This window comes from Populus euphratica, unplaced genomic scaffold (assembly GCF_000495115.2).
Source record: "Populus euphratica unplaced genomic scaffold, PopEup_1.0 scaffold590.1, whole genome shotgun sequence".
Classification (NCBI taxonomy): domain Eukaryota; kingdom Viridiplantae; phylum Streptophyta; class Magnoliopsida; order Malpighiales; family Salicaceae; genus Populus; species Populus euphratica.
In genome coordinates, this window is record NW_011500118.1 from 72,060 (window position 1) to 88,288 (window position 16,229).

At 31.5% G+C, this 16,229-nt stretch overlaps 2 protein-coding genes and 1 non-coding gene across 8 annotated transcripts; 1 reads left to right on the forward strand and 2 right to left on the reverse strand.

The window, feature by feature from the left end:
- Positions 1-781: 781 nt before the first annotated feature.
- LOC105109996 (protein CLP1 homolog) lies at positions 782-6,751 on the reverse strand. The gene is made up of 10 exons (XM_011004887.1): positions 6,182-6,751; positions 5,966-6,034; positions 5,680-5,763; positions 5,341-5,582; positions 3,877-4,015; positions 3,709-3,765; positions 2,147-2,281; positions 1,640-1,875; positions 1,174-1,218; positions 782-1,085 (listed from the first exon to the last, which is right to left on the reverse strand). Exons 1-10 carry the CDS (start codon positions 6,371-6,373, stop codon positions 998-1,000), a joined length of 1,287 nt encoding a protein of 428 aa, XP_011003189.1. The 5' UTR covers positions 6,374-6,751; the 3' UTR covers positions 782-997.
- Positions 6,752-11,907: 5,156 nt separating this feature from the next.
- TRNAA-AGC (transfer RNA alanine (anticodon AGC)) lies at positions 11,908-11,980 on the reverse strand. The gene has a single exon. It is a non-coding gene; the product is annotated as a tRNA-Ala (tRNA).
- Positions 11,981-12,189: 209 nt separating this feature from the next.
- Positions 12,190-15,954, forward strand: LOC105109997 (NADH dehydrogenase ubiquinone complex I, assembly factor-like protein (DUF185)). 6 transcript variants are annotated; one of them, XM_011004890.1, is made up of 10 exons: positions 12,192-12,495; positions 12,583-12,644; positions 12,954-13,097; positions 13,319-13,429; positions 13,529-13,733; positions 13,926-13,984; positions 14,648-14,700; positions 14,783-15,005; positions 15,328-15,436; positions 15,557-15,954. In XM_011004890.1, the coding sequence occupies exons 1-10, from the start codon at positions 12,270-12,272 to the stop codon at positions 15,817-15,819; spliced, it is 1,455 nt and encodes a 484-aa protein (XP_011003192.1). In that variant the 5' UTR covers positions 12,192-12,269; the 3' UTR covers positions 15,820-15,954. The 6 variants fall into 6 exon arrangements, 4 of the variants coding, with proteins under 4 accessions (XP_011003190.1, XP_011003191.1, XP_011003193.1 ...); XR_839384.1 differs by having other exon boundaries at positions 12,190-12,644; positions 15,336-15,436; positions 15,560-15,650; XR_839383.1 differs by having other exon boundaries at positions 12,190-12,644; positions 15,336-15,436; positions 15,557-15,648.
- The last annotated feature ends 275 nt before the right edge of the window (positions 15,955-16,229 follow it).

The following is a 16,229-nucleotide window of genomic DNA, read 5'->3' on the forward strand; positions in this document are numbered from 1 at the left end:
ATATTTAATTTTGTCAAATCAAATCAAGTAAAACCTAGTTTATTCCCCAACATGGTACACAATACCATGTCAGCTAAAATAAATAATAAAGTTGAATCCTCAACTAATCTAACATTAAAAATAAAATCAAAATGAAAAAAAATTGATAACTTAAAAAAGAAGAAGCAATCATTGTGAAATAAACCAGGGAAAAATGATTTCCTCTTTTCAGTTAGTTTTCCCTTAACATCATCACAAAATTCCCACATGTAACCAATTGAAAAAACTATTAAATCCAATCCTGAAAATATTAAATGCATAAAGGTCAACTTGAGAATAAAAATAAATGAAAAAGAAAAAATAATAATCTTTCTCCTATCCTTGGAATTTAAACTCCGAAAAGAGCTGAAAAAAGTTTGAATATTGATCAGTTATTCAATTTCAGTACCTATAACTTCAATTGTTTTGTATTAGTAAAATTATATTCAATTTTATCAATTCAAACATCTACCGAGAGATGGATTTGCTACTTGACAGAGCAAGTACACAATCCAATGACAACCAAAATAAACAACAAAGTCAAATCCCTTATTAATCTAACATAAAAGGTTCAAATCAAAGGGGGGAAAACATCAATGGAGTGAAGAACAATGATTTCCCCTCAGTTTGTGAACTTCGAATATCAAAGCAAACTTTTCAAGGGAAAAACACTAGGCAATTGCGAGAAGAGCAACATTGAACAACATTGAACGGTGAAAAGTACTCTACTTGTTTTAGTTTGTTACTTAATAATAATAATAACAATAACAATACTAAATATTAATATTAGTTATTAATCAATGTAATATGTAACATTTAAAGTAATATGTAACATAGAACTTGTTCTTGGTTTTGAATTAAACAGACAACTCTGAACAACTAGAAAGGCCCCACAGACTATTAGCAAACTCGTATACAGACTATTAGCATTCCCATACCAAGGTCTTCTCAGTTGTGCATGCGAGCGGTTTCTGAATGCTCAAGTTTCAAGCCATGTTAACGTTCCCATGACCAAATATTTACTTGGAAGTTCCCCTGATGTTGGGGAAAGGTATGTAATTTTTCTCCTGTAAGGTTTAGGTGCAGCAAGGATTAAAACTACCAGCAAATTACACAATAAAGGCATCCAGCAGGTCAAAAGCTACAAAATCTGACCTTTGAAGATCAATGTCCGTGACGTAGATGAATCCAGCAATGTTACTGCATCAAAAAGGGCATAATGTGACCACATTAGCAGGCTTAGATAAGTCATTTCATTAGTTTTCACAGTGAATGCTATTGAAAGGAGATCAACATTCTTCATCGTTTGGTTCAAGTCCTAGCATCATGGAAAATTTATAGAAATGGTGAAACTAAATGACCAGGTACAAGAATCAAGGAAATTTTTCAACAGGACTTGGGTCTGACATTCCCATTTTTGCAACATAAAAGTTCAGTATAAATAACTGATTTACCAAAATAAAAGGAACAGATTAGGATCAAAAGAACAGATTACCTGGGTCTGATCTTTTTTCTTGTGATAAAATTACTGTTTTATAAAAAGAAAAAGAAAAGGAAAGGAAAAGGAAAAATTACCTAGAAACAATTTGATCAGGTTCTTCAAAAGAAAAGGAAAGATTACCTAGAAACAATTTGATCAGGTTCTTGGGCATACGAAACAGCAAGAACAACATGGAGCAGATCTCGATCAATATTAACAGGTGCAACTCGCAGAGGGTTGGCAACAGGGTCAGCCCCAATTGGCAGAGCTGATCTTGGGGCTTGTGGTCCGCCACCAATTCGATACACAAACAAATCACTGAAATTTGCAATATTTGAATGTGGAGAAAGATCATTTGCAATGCCATAGAAATATTCCTGAGAGAGAGAGCAGGATACCAGCCTTGTTAGTATAGATAGGAAATGAAAAGGCAAAACAGCAGCACATAACTGAATTAAGCACAATACTAAACACAAGAATTATCCCTAATCCTGGTATCAAATGACAATAATCTTACATTAATAAAACAGAAGTAAAACCAACAATAGATGCTATAGAATGTGTGTGAACTTTAAGGATATCTGTAAAGTTATGAAATATGGGTAAAAATCGAAAGTAAAAATTTATGCCCATAAACAGTGTCTTTACCCTAATCCTGTAACTTCTTGACTTCTGGCGGAATTTTGAACTCCTGGAAACAACACCACCTGACTTTTGAAGTTTCAGAACATCCACATTAGGCTTGCTCTTTAGCACATCCCGGAGCATGCTGAAAAGCTTTTCCTGTATAATGATCACATGGAATGCTGTAGAAATTCAAGAAATGATCCAGGAGTACAGGTGAAGTTTACCAATAACTTTAAAGGTTGGATTTCATTGCTAACACAAGCACATGTGGGCAAGTCAATGCATAATTTGTTGTTGATAATCCTAAATTACAAAAGAACAAAAATAATCTGACATTAAGAACTATAACCATTATGAATAGATTGAAATGACAAATGAATCCAAAGAAAAAACATAAAATGATTTGTGATCTTTATTTGATAATGATGAGATTACATGGGCCTTTAACAGTGCTTGGTCGTGGCACAGCTAGAGATTGAATCATCAATCAACTACTCATACATGAAAGGGGCAATGAAGTTGGAGCACATCTCAGCAAAAAAGGGAAATCTAAAATAGAAAGTGATAAAAGAAAAAAACAGAACCGTGCAGTAAACCACAATGTTGTTTGGGAAGTTGGCTTGATTAGAAGTGAAAGTGCCTATTTAAGATAGTACCTGAGATTGAATCCAGCTCAAATGAAGACAGAGGAAAGTAACAATGCTCAACGAACAGAAGAGCAAACACATGATTCAGAATAAATAAATGCAAACACGATCAAAAGGAAGTGAAGAATGCCTATAAAAGGCATGGTATGAGAAGTAGGGGCTAGCAAATATGCAACTTATCTGAAATAAAATAAGAAACTGACATGCCCGCTGCTTCAATGGACTGAGAACAGATTAGGAAATGCAATGAGGTAAAAAATACAGCACCAAGAAAGACTTGCCACCTATGAGGTGAGCAACCTCTAGAAGAAGGGTTGTGGACAGGAGAACTGAAGATCAATACAACCAAAACTTGGACAGAGAGTAAATGTTCTGCAGACATCACCTTAAGTGGATTGGCCAAAGAAGGGGGCCAAAATAGTCTTCCAAGTGAGAGCAACTCAAGAAAAATTGAATTGGGAGATTTCACAGCCCATATGGAAAAAAGGTTTGAAGGGGCTAACGATGCATCACAATTGAAGGTTTTGGCCACAGTAGACACTATGCAGTATCTCCTTTCTAAACAGTACAAACTTGCTTACTCTGCTCAAGAAACAAAGATCTAGATCTATAAAATACTAAGATATACTGTACAGTTCTTATGATAGATCTTTGTGATTAAATTACAGCAAATTTTATAAAAAATAAATAAATAAATAAAAATATGAAAAAGCCAGCATGCCAGTAAAGAAGGCATCTCAAGATTTTAGCCTAATAGATTGCTTTTTATGAAAACCAAGAACAAATTGGTATGTTCAATTACAGAATCATTGTAACAACATAAAGATGCTTGAATCAGAAATGCTTTACAAATGTGCTTACATATATTACTCACATCATCGTCCAAATTATAATTTAAAAGGAACATAGAAAAGAAAACAATGACTAATGAATTACCTGACCCAAAACCAAGACCACATTAGCATTGAATGTATCAATTGCATGAAGAAGCAACTGCAGGATAAGAAAGCATACTGTTAAACAGGCTCCAAAAGTGTGCTATTAACATTACCATGATAAAATGAAGCATCAAAATTTATCAGTATATGATCTCAACTCCATCACCTCATAGCCTACACCTTCTATCCATCCCATGGTGTTGATCACCATGCCTGAAGCACGAGATTCAGCATTTCCAGTAAATTGTCTTTCCAATATTTGAGCAAGCTCCTTTACAAGTGCTTTGTACAGATCCACATTTTGGCTGAATAATAAGAAAGAATGTTAATTGAAGTACAATATGTGCTAGTCTGTATGCAGAGAGTTGGTTTCATAGTTTTCAAATTGAAACCAAACACCAAACAGGTGAAGGCAATGGCTATGTCTATGAATTTAGAGTAGGAAAAAAAAAAGACCTTAAATTGCCATGACATCAGTACCTTAATATTAGTAAATTATCTAAAATGGTCAAAATATGAGATAGAACCTTGAAGTGAAGATGATCTTCAAGTTCTCAACATTCATGTCATATGACACTTGCCATTACTTCAAACTATCAATCAAAGGAAAATTATGAAAAAGCTCAAAGGGTGTCTGGATACTATTTCTTTGTTTCTCATCCCATCTTGAATCAAGCATTGTTCTCTACGCTCTTATAACAGCTTTAATGTTAAGCACATAGCTTCAATTACCAAAAAAATATTAGAATGTTGTTATTGGTGATACAAAAAATAGGGGATGAATTCTATAGGCAGAAAAGCAGCAAATTTTTGGATCCTAAACCTTGCAGAGCTAAAAAGATATGTACCCATGAAACCAGCAAAACAATTTTCCAGCTAAGGCCAAAATAAGAAAGCATGATGATGTGCAAATCCACACTCTCACTAAGTTCTGGAACAATCTTCATCACTCAGACTAAGGAAAAAAACAATCCTCTTTAATATTAACACCAAACAACACCACCCCCACCCTCCCCACATTTTTTTGGCTTCTGCAACTATCTTTCTATTCAGTTTCTGTCTTCCTCCTTTCCAATCTTCTTTCCTACTTTGGTTTTTATTCTGGCATGGTTTTCTCGATCTCTTCAACTAGATTTCTTATTGCAATGCCAAGGTTTTAGGAATGCATAGGTCTCAAGCCATGGGAGCCCCATCATGTTCCTGATTTTGTTATCAAGCTTAATAATCTAAAACAAAAACCTCAAGAGGATTCACTTTGTCGTTTTGCAGACCTTTATTATTGAAAATCCTTTCTTCATCTTTCTTTTTTATCTTACAATTTTGTAGTTATGTCAACTTGACCAAGTCATTTAAACTAATCAACTTGCACAGGAATAACAGCAGCAAATACGCTCTGGTTCACAAATATACAAAGCTGCAAGATACTTACCCGCCTAGGTTTTTGCCAGGCCGTCTCTGTGTTTCGATGAACTTTTACGAGTTAGAAGGATTTTGATTTTTCCAGCTTTAACATTTGAAAGCATTCAAATTAATTGGCAGTTCACTAATTTTCCAGGTTGGGTTTGAGAAGATGGTTGGCTATGCTAATTTCTAACAATGCAATGCATTAATCAAGTGAGAAATGATTAACCTGGGAGTTGTGTGACCATAGAAGTAAACAAGAGGCATTTCAAGCGAAATGCCTTCGACTGGATCAATAGGCAACTCAATGGGGGTGGCAGCAATGCATCCAGGAGCAGTTATAGATCCTTGGCCTATATCCAAGTCCACAAAAGTAGGCTTCCAACCTTGTTTAGCTGCCCAACTGAGAAGCATCCTCGACAATGTACTCTTTCCTGAATCTGTAGGTCCAACAACAATCACCCTAGGGCCCTGAGATGAACAATTCACATTCAAAAACTTAACAACAGCAACAACGTAAAACATCAATTTTGTTCATACAATCAAACAAAAACAGCAATATTAATACCTGAGCAGATTCAGGAGATGCTTTAGCCTGGTTTCTTCGTCCGTCAAGCACGGCATGCACATTTACATAACTAACCATAGGAGTCTAAATTAAATATATAAAAAAATATCAGTAAATTAACAAAATAGAAAAGCCTATTATTTCAAAAAAAGAAAAAAAAAATCAGAAATGACATAAAAAATCAGTAAATTAACAAAATAGAAAAGAATAGAAAAGCCTATTATTTCAAAAAAAAGAAAAAAAAAATCAGAAATGACACAGAAAAGAAATTCACAAAAAAAGGCACCTCATCAGCTGTATAATCGGTCTCCGTAGAACCATCCATCTCAATCGTGGCTCCATACCAAGTAAAAACCTTTTTTTCAATAAAAATTAAATAACATTCATTCTACATTCAAATAAACAAATAAATAAATAAAATTCGTAATTTTATTCTACATTCAAATAAACAAACAAACAAATAAATAAATAAAATTCGTAATTTGAAAGGAAACTAGATTACAGCGAATTTGAAGTGAGGAGGGAAGGTGAGCCAGATTTGAGGGGGAAGCTCGGTGCCAAAGATCTCTGCGGTGCCGTTTAGGAGTCTTAAGCGAAGTGGAGTGTCGTTAGCTACTTCGATTCTCAGCTCGCTCTCTTTCTCTAACTTGACTTGCCTTGTCGTTGAGGCCGTGCCTGCACCACCGTAAGCCATGTCGATCCTTCGTCTACTCCACCACCCTGCTGCTTCTGCAGAACGGGGATTGGAAACCTTTTCTTACAAGGGTTTTAGAAGCGGTATGGGATTTATTTATTTATATCTTACCGGGATAACTCAGTCCCCTTTCTACATAATGAATCACAGACCAGTCCCTATACTTTATAATCTGCATAAATTAGTTCAACCTTCCCAGCACTTCAAAAACTTCAGTAGAGCCATTATATCGAACATCTGGGGTGCAAGTCTAAAAATCGACAGCTATTAGCTACAAAAAAGAATAAATTGGTTTTTTTGGTTCCTGTAAAAGAAAAAAACTTCAGTTTCCTAAAATATGTAAAATTATGTTAAACTGTGCAAGTGAAGAAACTCGAAATGGAATGTGTTCCATTAAAAGAAGTAATCACATAAATGGTATAAAAATCAATTTGTAATAAAACAAGCAAACATGGAAACATGACTTATAAGAATATAATTGAAAATAAATAAAACTCATGGATGAAAATAAAAGAAGATAGAGGATGAGGTACCAAAATAGATAAATTGTCTTTCTGTAATAAAGCGAACCGTGATTTTCCAAAATCTTTATTGTTTTGTTTCATGGAATTTTGCGGTTTTTTATTTTAAATTATTTTTTTATATATTTATGTTATTTTAATAAGTTTATTTTAAAAAAAATATTTTCATGAATTTTTAAATAATTTTTTTAAATTAATATTTACCACTAACAGTTGTTATTTTAATTCATCAAGGTAAAAGTAGATAAAAAGTTTAGCATGAAGTAAAATTTTTCATTTATATAAATTAACAGTGAATCAACACTATCTTTTTCTTATTTATTAAATTAGATAAATAGCTTATCTTATGTCAAGAGTTAAAATGATGTAAATGTTCTATAAAAACCCAAAAAAATTATAAGATTCTAGTTAATTAGATTTAATAAGCTTGACAAATTTAAGAGTATGAATAAAAAAATATATAATGATAGTAAATAAAATGAGAACAAAAAAAGGTAAAATAAACTCAACTCAATTTTATTCGAGTTTGCATGTCAATTTATAACTTGATTGTCACACTAAAATAATCTCATTTTAAATAAATTAAATTAAATTATTAAGTTTAATTATCAAATAATAGAGGATAAAAAATTAAAAAAAAATATTTCATATAAAATTAAAAATTAAGAAATTAAAGAAAGATAAAATTAAAAAAATAATTTATTAAATTATTTCATATAAAATAAATAGTAATATTAAATTATTTTATATAAAATAAATAGTGATAAAAAAATATAAATCAAATATAAAAAATTAATTAAAAGGCTGCATTAAAATTTTGAAGGCTTAAGAATAAATATCAAAGAGAAAGAAGAAAAGAAAATGTCACTAACATTAAACTGAAAATCTATTGGCCACATACATCATTAAATTACAAAAGGCATCAAATTTGAAATAAAAAATAATATTTGATAATTTATTATTATTTATTTTATATATAAAAAAAAATATAAATCAAATATAAAAATAATAATTAAAAGGCTGCATTAAAATTTTGAAGGCTTAATAATAAATATCAAAGAGAAAAAAGAAAAGAAAATGTCATTAACATTAAACTGAAAATCTATCGGCCACATGCATTACTAAATTACAAAAGATACCAAATTTAAAATAAAAAATAATATTTGATAATTGAATGAACTTGCATGTGTTACCCACACGTTGCAAAGGCAACACACGCATCATACAATTTTATTTAATAATATTTATATTTATTAAATAACCAAACAATCACCTAATAAAATTAGAATTTTACAAAATAATTCATAAAAAAAGAAGAGGAAAACACCTTAGACACCAGCCTAAGATATATTACAAAAATGTTCCTCTTTCCAAGTTTAATAATTTATTACTTTTGAAGGTATTAATATAATTTATTACTTTTAAAGGTATTAATATAATTTTACTTGCAAGGAATATTAAAAAGAAAAAAAAACTTTTAAATAAAAGCTATAATTTTTTATTTTTAAAGGTAACAGAGTAATTTTATTAGGTAAAAAAATATTAATTAATTTGTTTCTAATCAATTTGATAATATCCAATCTGAAAAATTATTTTTACCCTTAATAATAAGCTTTATATTAGAATTATTATAAACCATTATTAATTTAAACAGCTCATTACGGTAATTATTGTGAATATAAATTAATAAATTTTTTATAAATCATTGTTTCTGTCCAAAGGTTTTAAAAATAACCTAAGATAATAATATAATGTAATTACTTATAATATTTATAAAAATTTATATTCACAATAATATAATGTAATTACTTCCAGATTTTTAATATTTGATTTTTTATTGCCTTGTTTTGAAGCCTTTTTAGATTTTTAGGATTAAAGTAATTAAAATTAAATAATGGGGAAAATATATGTAATCTTAAAACTAGTAATTACTAAAATAATAAGTCTCAAATTATATTATTATGAGGCTTTTATTATTTTAAATAATCTTTCAATTATATGCGACAAATATAAATTAACAATACATGTATAAATATAAATTATACAAATTATATATATAAGAAATCTTGCTTCTTCTTCTTTTAATAATATCATGTTTTTGTCCAAAAGAGTAAAAAAGAACACAAGATAATAACGAAGAATTATCTATAAAAATTAAAAATGATTCAATTTAATAATTGTATAAATTTCAATTTAATCGGATTATTTTCAGATTTTAATACTTCATGTTTCTTATTGAGTTGTTCTTAAATTTTCTTACACTTTTTGATATTCAAAATAAAATATCATTATTGTGATATATAATTCATGAATGATTTATATAACTTATTTTATATTATTCAGTGTTTTATATGGTGTATAAATCAGAAAACAATAAAAAAATGGATTAATCTATACTTTAGTTTCATTCTAAGAAATCAATAAGTTTATTTTAAATAATTTTATTAATATTTTTTTTTAATCATAGTTGGATTTGAATCTACTTAGTATTATGTTGTTCGAGTACAATATTGGATCAAAATTTCAAAAGTTTGGAAGGAATTTGTGATTTTATGTATAGTTATTGATATCTCTAAAATCGTCCCTTCTCTTGTTTGAAGCCCGGCCTGCTTTAAACTCCATTAAAGCCCAAAGAGCGAAAGGTACACGAAGCAACTGACACTCCAGCGGTCATGGTTGGACTTCATTTATTTTATTTTTTGATGTGATGACCCCGACAAGTACCCAGAAAACAAGCGTAAGTAAACCACCAGGAAGATTCAGAGCAAGTTCATCTTCGGTTTCAAGCGCTCCTTTCTTTGCTGCTGCCATGAAGAGATTTGGAAATATACATTCCGCGGCTTCTCACTTTTTATTATTCGATGGATCGACTTTTTAGAAACATCTTCCATGGTAATTCTATGAAGTTTCTTGGAATGATATCAAAACATCCATTTATATAAGAGCAAGTTATAACATGAATCTGCCACCCAGATACCCAGCTTCTTTGCCAGCTAATCTTTGTTGCCACCCCGACCAGAAATTCATCAAATTTTCGAAAATGTTGCCAAATCATTTCCATGGCGAAAACCCAACTTCACTTGCTAGAAACAGCTGCAACATATGCAGTGAAAGCCTGAGATTTACACAGTCTATTGCATACTTTTACCTCACATTCAATAGCATACGCACGATATGCCGTGCATACATGAACAATGACATCCCAATGGTAGTATTTATAGTTTTTGCCTACTTCAGTTACTTTATCGTTGACCACTGCTTAACCGTGCTTAATCGACTGCCTTCCGACGAAGAATCACCAAAGAAAGAGCTGTTGAAAGTTACTATATGGAGCTTAACATCAGCTATAATGTTTGGCTTTGCATATCAGTTTTCAACATTTATGGGCCCGACTATGGTTCTCCTCATGTATGGCATTGCGATTGTGAGCAGTGCACTTCTCTTCTATGCCCACTTCATTTATGATGCCCAACGTGGTTCCAAGGCTTTCTGCAGTGTTAAGTGCATCAAAGTTCTCCAGTTTCCTGCTCCTGCTGGCAGGGATATCGATCCTGATATCAAGACATTAGAAGAAGTCTAAAGCCTGGAGATCAATTCTGGCAGAATCTCTGTTGGTGCATTAGCATGGCTAATATTCATGCATATTTATGCCAATTGCCGAGAATAAGATATACTCTGCATTTACAGGACTTGGAGAGTGCGTGTGTTTCTTTGAGTGTGGGTCACTATTTGAAGGATTTGAGACCACCACAAAAGGGTTTTAGCAGAGATTAGTATGGTTTGTGCAACTTTAATTCAATTAATTATTATGATTTTTTTATTTGATTTACTGCTTGTTTGGAATGAAAACCTTGGTGAATGTGCCAATTTGAGAGAAGTGATATTAGAAATCGCATGTTTCCCTCCCCTCTAGTTTTATATTATGATTCTGAATATTATAATTTGTATATGAAATGGTTGATAATCATGAAATAAAATAATTTTTATTTAAAAATATATTTAAATAATTTGTTTTAATTTTTTAATATTAACATATCAAAATTATTAAAAAAATACTAAAATAAAATATCAAATACATTTTTAAAACATATACATAATGACAAACAACTCCTTAAAATGATCCAAGAGATGAAACATGAAACACTATTTGTTTTGCTGGCTTTTGAGCCGGATGATTGAAACATTATCCTAAAAAAGTTATTGTCTTTTGGATATTATTTTAAAGGTCACATGGATTCGTAGTTTGTACTTTATTTGTTTGTTTTGTGTTTTAAAAATATTTTAATGATTCGTAGTTTGTACTTTATTTGCTTGTTTTTGTATTTTAAAAATATTTTTAAGAAAATTTAAATATTTTTATTTTATTCTTTGTTTTAAATTAATATTTTTTAATATTTTTAAATTATTTTGATGTGCTGATATTAAAAATATTATTTCAATATATTTCTAAATAAAAAATACTTTAAAAAATATTATAACCAACCAATTATTTATTAAATTTCATTTTAATATTTTAACCTAACTTCTAATCTTAGTCTAACTACTAGCTTATAATATATGTTATAATTTATTTTTGACCCCTTGTTTTTTTCAACATATTTTTTGAAAATAAAAAAATATTAGGAGTGAGATGATAAACAACAAAAATTAAGGATTAATAAAATATAAAATAAATAAATAAAATAAAAAAGGATCATTGATCATAAATATAAATTCAAGCAACATTAATATATATATATGTCAAAAACTAACTCTAATTAATTTTAAAAGGTTATGTATAATGGACATTATATCTAGAATAATGTTTTATCATATTATTTTGTATAAAATATATAGTTTTTAAAATTATAAATAAATTTTATAAAATGTGAATTAAGTATATAGCTTTTAAAATTATGAAACCTTATGAAATATCTTTGATTGATAAAATTATAATGAAAACATTTTTTGGGAGCAATAAAGATATATAAATAAATATCTGGAGGAGAATTTGTTTTGAAAAAGCACAAGAAATGGAGATGCGGGGTATCGATCCCCGTACCTCTCGCATGCTAAGCGAGCGCTCTACCATCTGAGCTACATCCCCACCACATATCGTCCAAGCTATACAGATACTATTAATAAATATTAAATTGGAACACTCCAACGCGCTCAGGTTATGCTATGCTTGTTCGTTCATCAATGGAATAAAGAGAAAGAAACCCTGAAATCCCTAGCGAGCAAAGCGAAGTACCACATGCCGTCTAAGCTATACAAATACTATTAATAAATTTTAAATTGGTTATGCTATGCTTGTTCGTTATCAATGGAATAAAGAGAAAGAAAACCTGAAATCCCTAGCGAGCAAAGCGAAGTAAATAAAAACTATATCAAAAATGCTTACCAGACACTTACTAAAGCAAGCTTCAACCTGCCGTCATTTCCTCTTGAATTCTAAAACTTCTTCTCCTTTGTTAACTAAATCTCTTCTTTTCTCTTCTTCTTCTTCTTCTTCAGAATCACAAAGCCCCACCACTACTTTCGTCGACGACAAGGTTACCGATCAATATCCCACTAGGACCTCCATCTCCATTGACCGTTCCGACCTATATAATCTACCTGGTCCAACTTCTCTTCTCATACTCGTATTCTTTTTTTTTTTGTGGTGTTTCTTCGGATTTGTTTGGTTATTATTGTACTCTATTGTAGATCATTCTCATGAACCCACATCAGAGTCTGAGCTTGTCAAGCACCTTAAAGGCATTATCAAGGTGCCCATTAATTTATTTTTATTGCTTTTTAAAATGCAGATACTATGTTCGTTAAAATGCCTCTGTTTGTTTTTCATCCATTTTTTCCTTGCAAATTAAATAGATTTTTGTTGATGGATTGATGAAAGACGTTCGCTTTCACCCTAGTATGGTTATGAGGAAATGCTGTAGCTTGGAACAAAGATACATGTGATTTTGAAACTCTTTCCAGAAATGGATGCTAAAATTTTCATTATGTCATCAATGAAAGGTATTGTTTTGTGCTGTTGTTATTGAAAAATTTATTGGAAGTTGTGGATGGTTTTCCAGTTCCGAGGTGGCCCAATCTCAGTGGCAGAGTATATGGAAGAAGTTCTGACGAATCCCAAGTTTGGATTCTACATTAGTCGAGATGTGTTTGGAGCAGAAGGTGATTTCATTACATCTCCTGAAGTAAGCCAGATGTTTGGTGAGGTAAATGAGTTTCTGTTGAACTTTGGAATACTTGTGTGATTGAGTTACATGGAACTTGTGAAACCTGTACGTCATTTCTAAGGTCATTGAGGCAGTTAGGGAGTCATTGTACTGAAAGAGCATTTGTTGTTGTTTGATATTCAATTCTGGTGACCTCAATTGTTATTTTTTGGTTGATTGCTATCTGAGGAAATAATTTAACCCTTTTAATGTAATATCAGATGGTTGGTGTATGGGCCATGTGCCTTTGGGAGCAAATGGGACGGCCAAAACAAGTGAACCTAGTTGAGCTGGGGCCAGGACGAGGAACTCTGATGGCTGATCTTCTGCGTGTATATCACCACAATTCTGATGATACTAGTGAAATAAGACAGTGCTTAAAATTTTTAAGTTATGCGTTTTTATTTAATAAGCATGCCTTTTCCTTGTAGGGTGCATCAAAGTTTAAAAGCTTCACAGAATCGTTGCATGTACACTTGATAGAATGTAGTCCTATGTTACAGAAGCTTCAACATCACAACTTAAAATGTTTAGATGAAGATGATAACGGTGATGGTGTTGAAAAAAGGACCATCAGCACGTTGGCAGGGACACTTGTGTCATGGCATGCTTTGCTAGAGCAGGTTCCATCAGGATGTATGTAGTTATATTTTAAATTTCCTTTAGTTGGAATGTTAAGTATCAGATTTGTATTGTTTGAATGGAATGAGTTAATTTTATTTTTGTTTCACATTTTTGGGATAGCAGTTTATTTTCTTTTTCCAACATTGTAAAGTGACAGTTTGCTCTTTCTCTGATTATCATCCATGTTTCTTTGCGATGTTTCAGTGCCATCAATTATCATTGCCCATGAGTTTTACGATGCTCTACCTGTGCATCAGTTTCAGGTTAGTCCTATTGATTTTCTTGGTGTCACTCTGGCCTAAAAAAATGGTGCAGGTTACAGTTAATTAGTACTTGTGTAATCCATTATTTGCAGAAATCTGATATTTAGGATCCTTTCTGCAAAATGCTTAATGCATTTTCTTTTCCTGAACTCTAAATAGTGTTCATTATCTTTGAATTTTTAGCTATTTGGATCTTGTTTTCTTGGTTTCCATATTCCTTCTCTTTCTACCTATTCTTGCACTTGTACTAGTTGATATTACTCAAGCTTCTTATTGACTTATTAGAAATATTAAAATAATTTTATAGAAAGGATAGGATAAATATCACTGAAATATAATGAGAGAAGAACAGAAAAGTACAATGAGCTGAGCTATCTCAGTTTGTTTCTCAACATGGAGGTTGCAAACTGATAACATGTTCTTCTCTGTAATTTTGGTCTCATCTTCTCTATAATGGAAAACTTTACTGTAAGTTGTTATATTGCTCTAAGTGTGTAGCCAGTTTCTAATTCATAATTCAAACTTTTACTTTGTATTCATCCCATAACTGCAAGAAAGATATTTCAAATTACTCTCCCTTGGTTTATCTTGTCATTGGTTTTTGGCCGTCATATTCTTTGCTTTTCTCTTCTCACCAATCAGTCTGATTGACAACACCTGCAGAGAGCTTCTCGTGGCTGGTGTGAAAAAATGGTTGATGTTTCGGAAGATTCAATGTAAGAATTTGCAGTTTAATCTTAGAGATATAATCCTTTTGCTCATAACTGTAGATTGATATTTCTTATGTATATCGATTAGGTTTCGTTTTGTTCTATCCCCACAGCCATCACCAGCAACCCTATATTTGATGAAGCGCTGCGAGTGGGCTGCACCTGAAGAAATAGAGAAGCTTAGTCATATTGAGGTGTGCCCCAAAGCAATGGATTTGACACATGCTATTGCTGACAGAATAAGCTGTGATGGAGGAGGGGCCCTGATTATTGACTATGGCCTAAATGGTGTCGTCTCAGATAGTCTGCAGGTGAAATCTCTTACCATTGTTTTCGGTGCAAGTGCTTCCATTATGTCTGTTGGACTGCATGGTTTATCGATGTGATTGTAAGCATTTTTAATTATCTGTCCACACAATGTTTGAATACTTGGGCATTTATGACCTGTACTGTTGCATTCCTTCATGTTCTATTTTATTTCTTCAAACTTTCCTCAGGGATAAAGATTGCACTGTTGACCGAAGGTTTGCATTCATTGGGTTTACTTTCATTGCATTGAAAACTTTGAGTGCTGGTTCGAGTCAATATATTTCTCTAGACCCTTCTATTCTTTCCCTAACTACATCTGTGCAGGCAATTAGGAAACACAAGTTCATCAACATACTCGATGATCCTGGGTCAGCTGATCTCAGTGCATATGTCGATTTTGCTTCCATCAGGCACTCTGCTGAGGAAGTGTCAGGTATGATTATACATCATTTTGGATTTACGTTGTTTCTTTTAGAACTTGAGTGCAGTTAAAAACAGGATTACTAAAAGAAAAATACTGGAAACTTATTCATTTATTACATGACGATTTTAGCAGATATCTCTGTCCATGGACCAATTACTCAATCCCAATTTCTTGGTGCTCTCGGCATAAACTTCCGAGTGGAATCATTGCTGCAGAACTGCACAGATGAACAAGCTGATTCCCTGAGGACAGGATACTGGCGTCTGGTAGGTGAAGGTGAAGCCCCATTTTGGGAGGGACCTGATGAACAGGTGCCCATTGGAATGGGTACTCGGTATCTAGCAATGGCCATCGTGAACACGAAGCAAGGTGTTCCAGTTCCATTTCAATGAAGTTTGAACCACAGCATGATTTTTAACCTTTTTGTATTCTGCATTTGTAAATTTGTAACAAATGCAACTTTAAATACATCAGCTCAGCAATGCTTGTGTGTTTTGAAAAACCTAGTTCATTTGGAACTCTTTTAAGTTAAAAAACACTATTAAGGGTAAAATTGAAAAAAAAACTAATTTAAATAAATTATTTTACAATATTAAGGGTAAAATTGAAAAAAAAAAAACTAATTTAAATAAATTATTTTAAATAAAAAATAATAATTAAAAAAATGAAGTTCAAATAAAAAAAATTAAAATGAGATAAATTTGAAAAAAAATATTAATTTCATTAATTATTTTAAATAAAAAGTTTAATTAAAAAAGAATAAAAGAAAAACAAGTTATAATTAAAAGAATAAGAACATAAA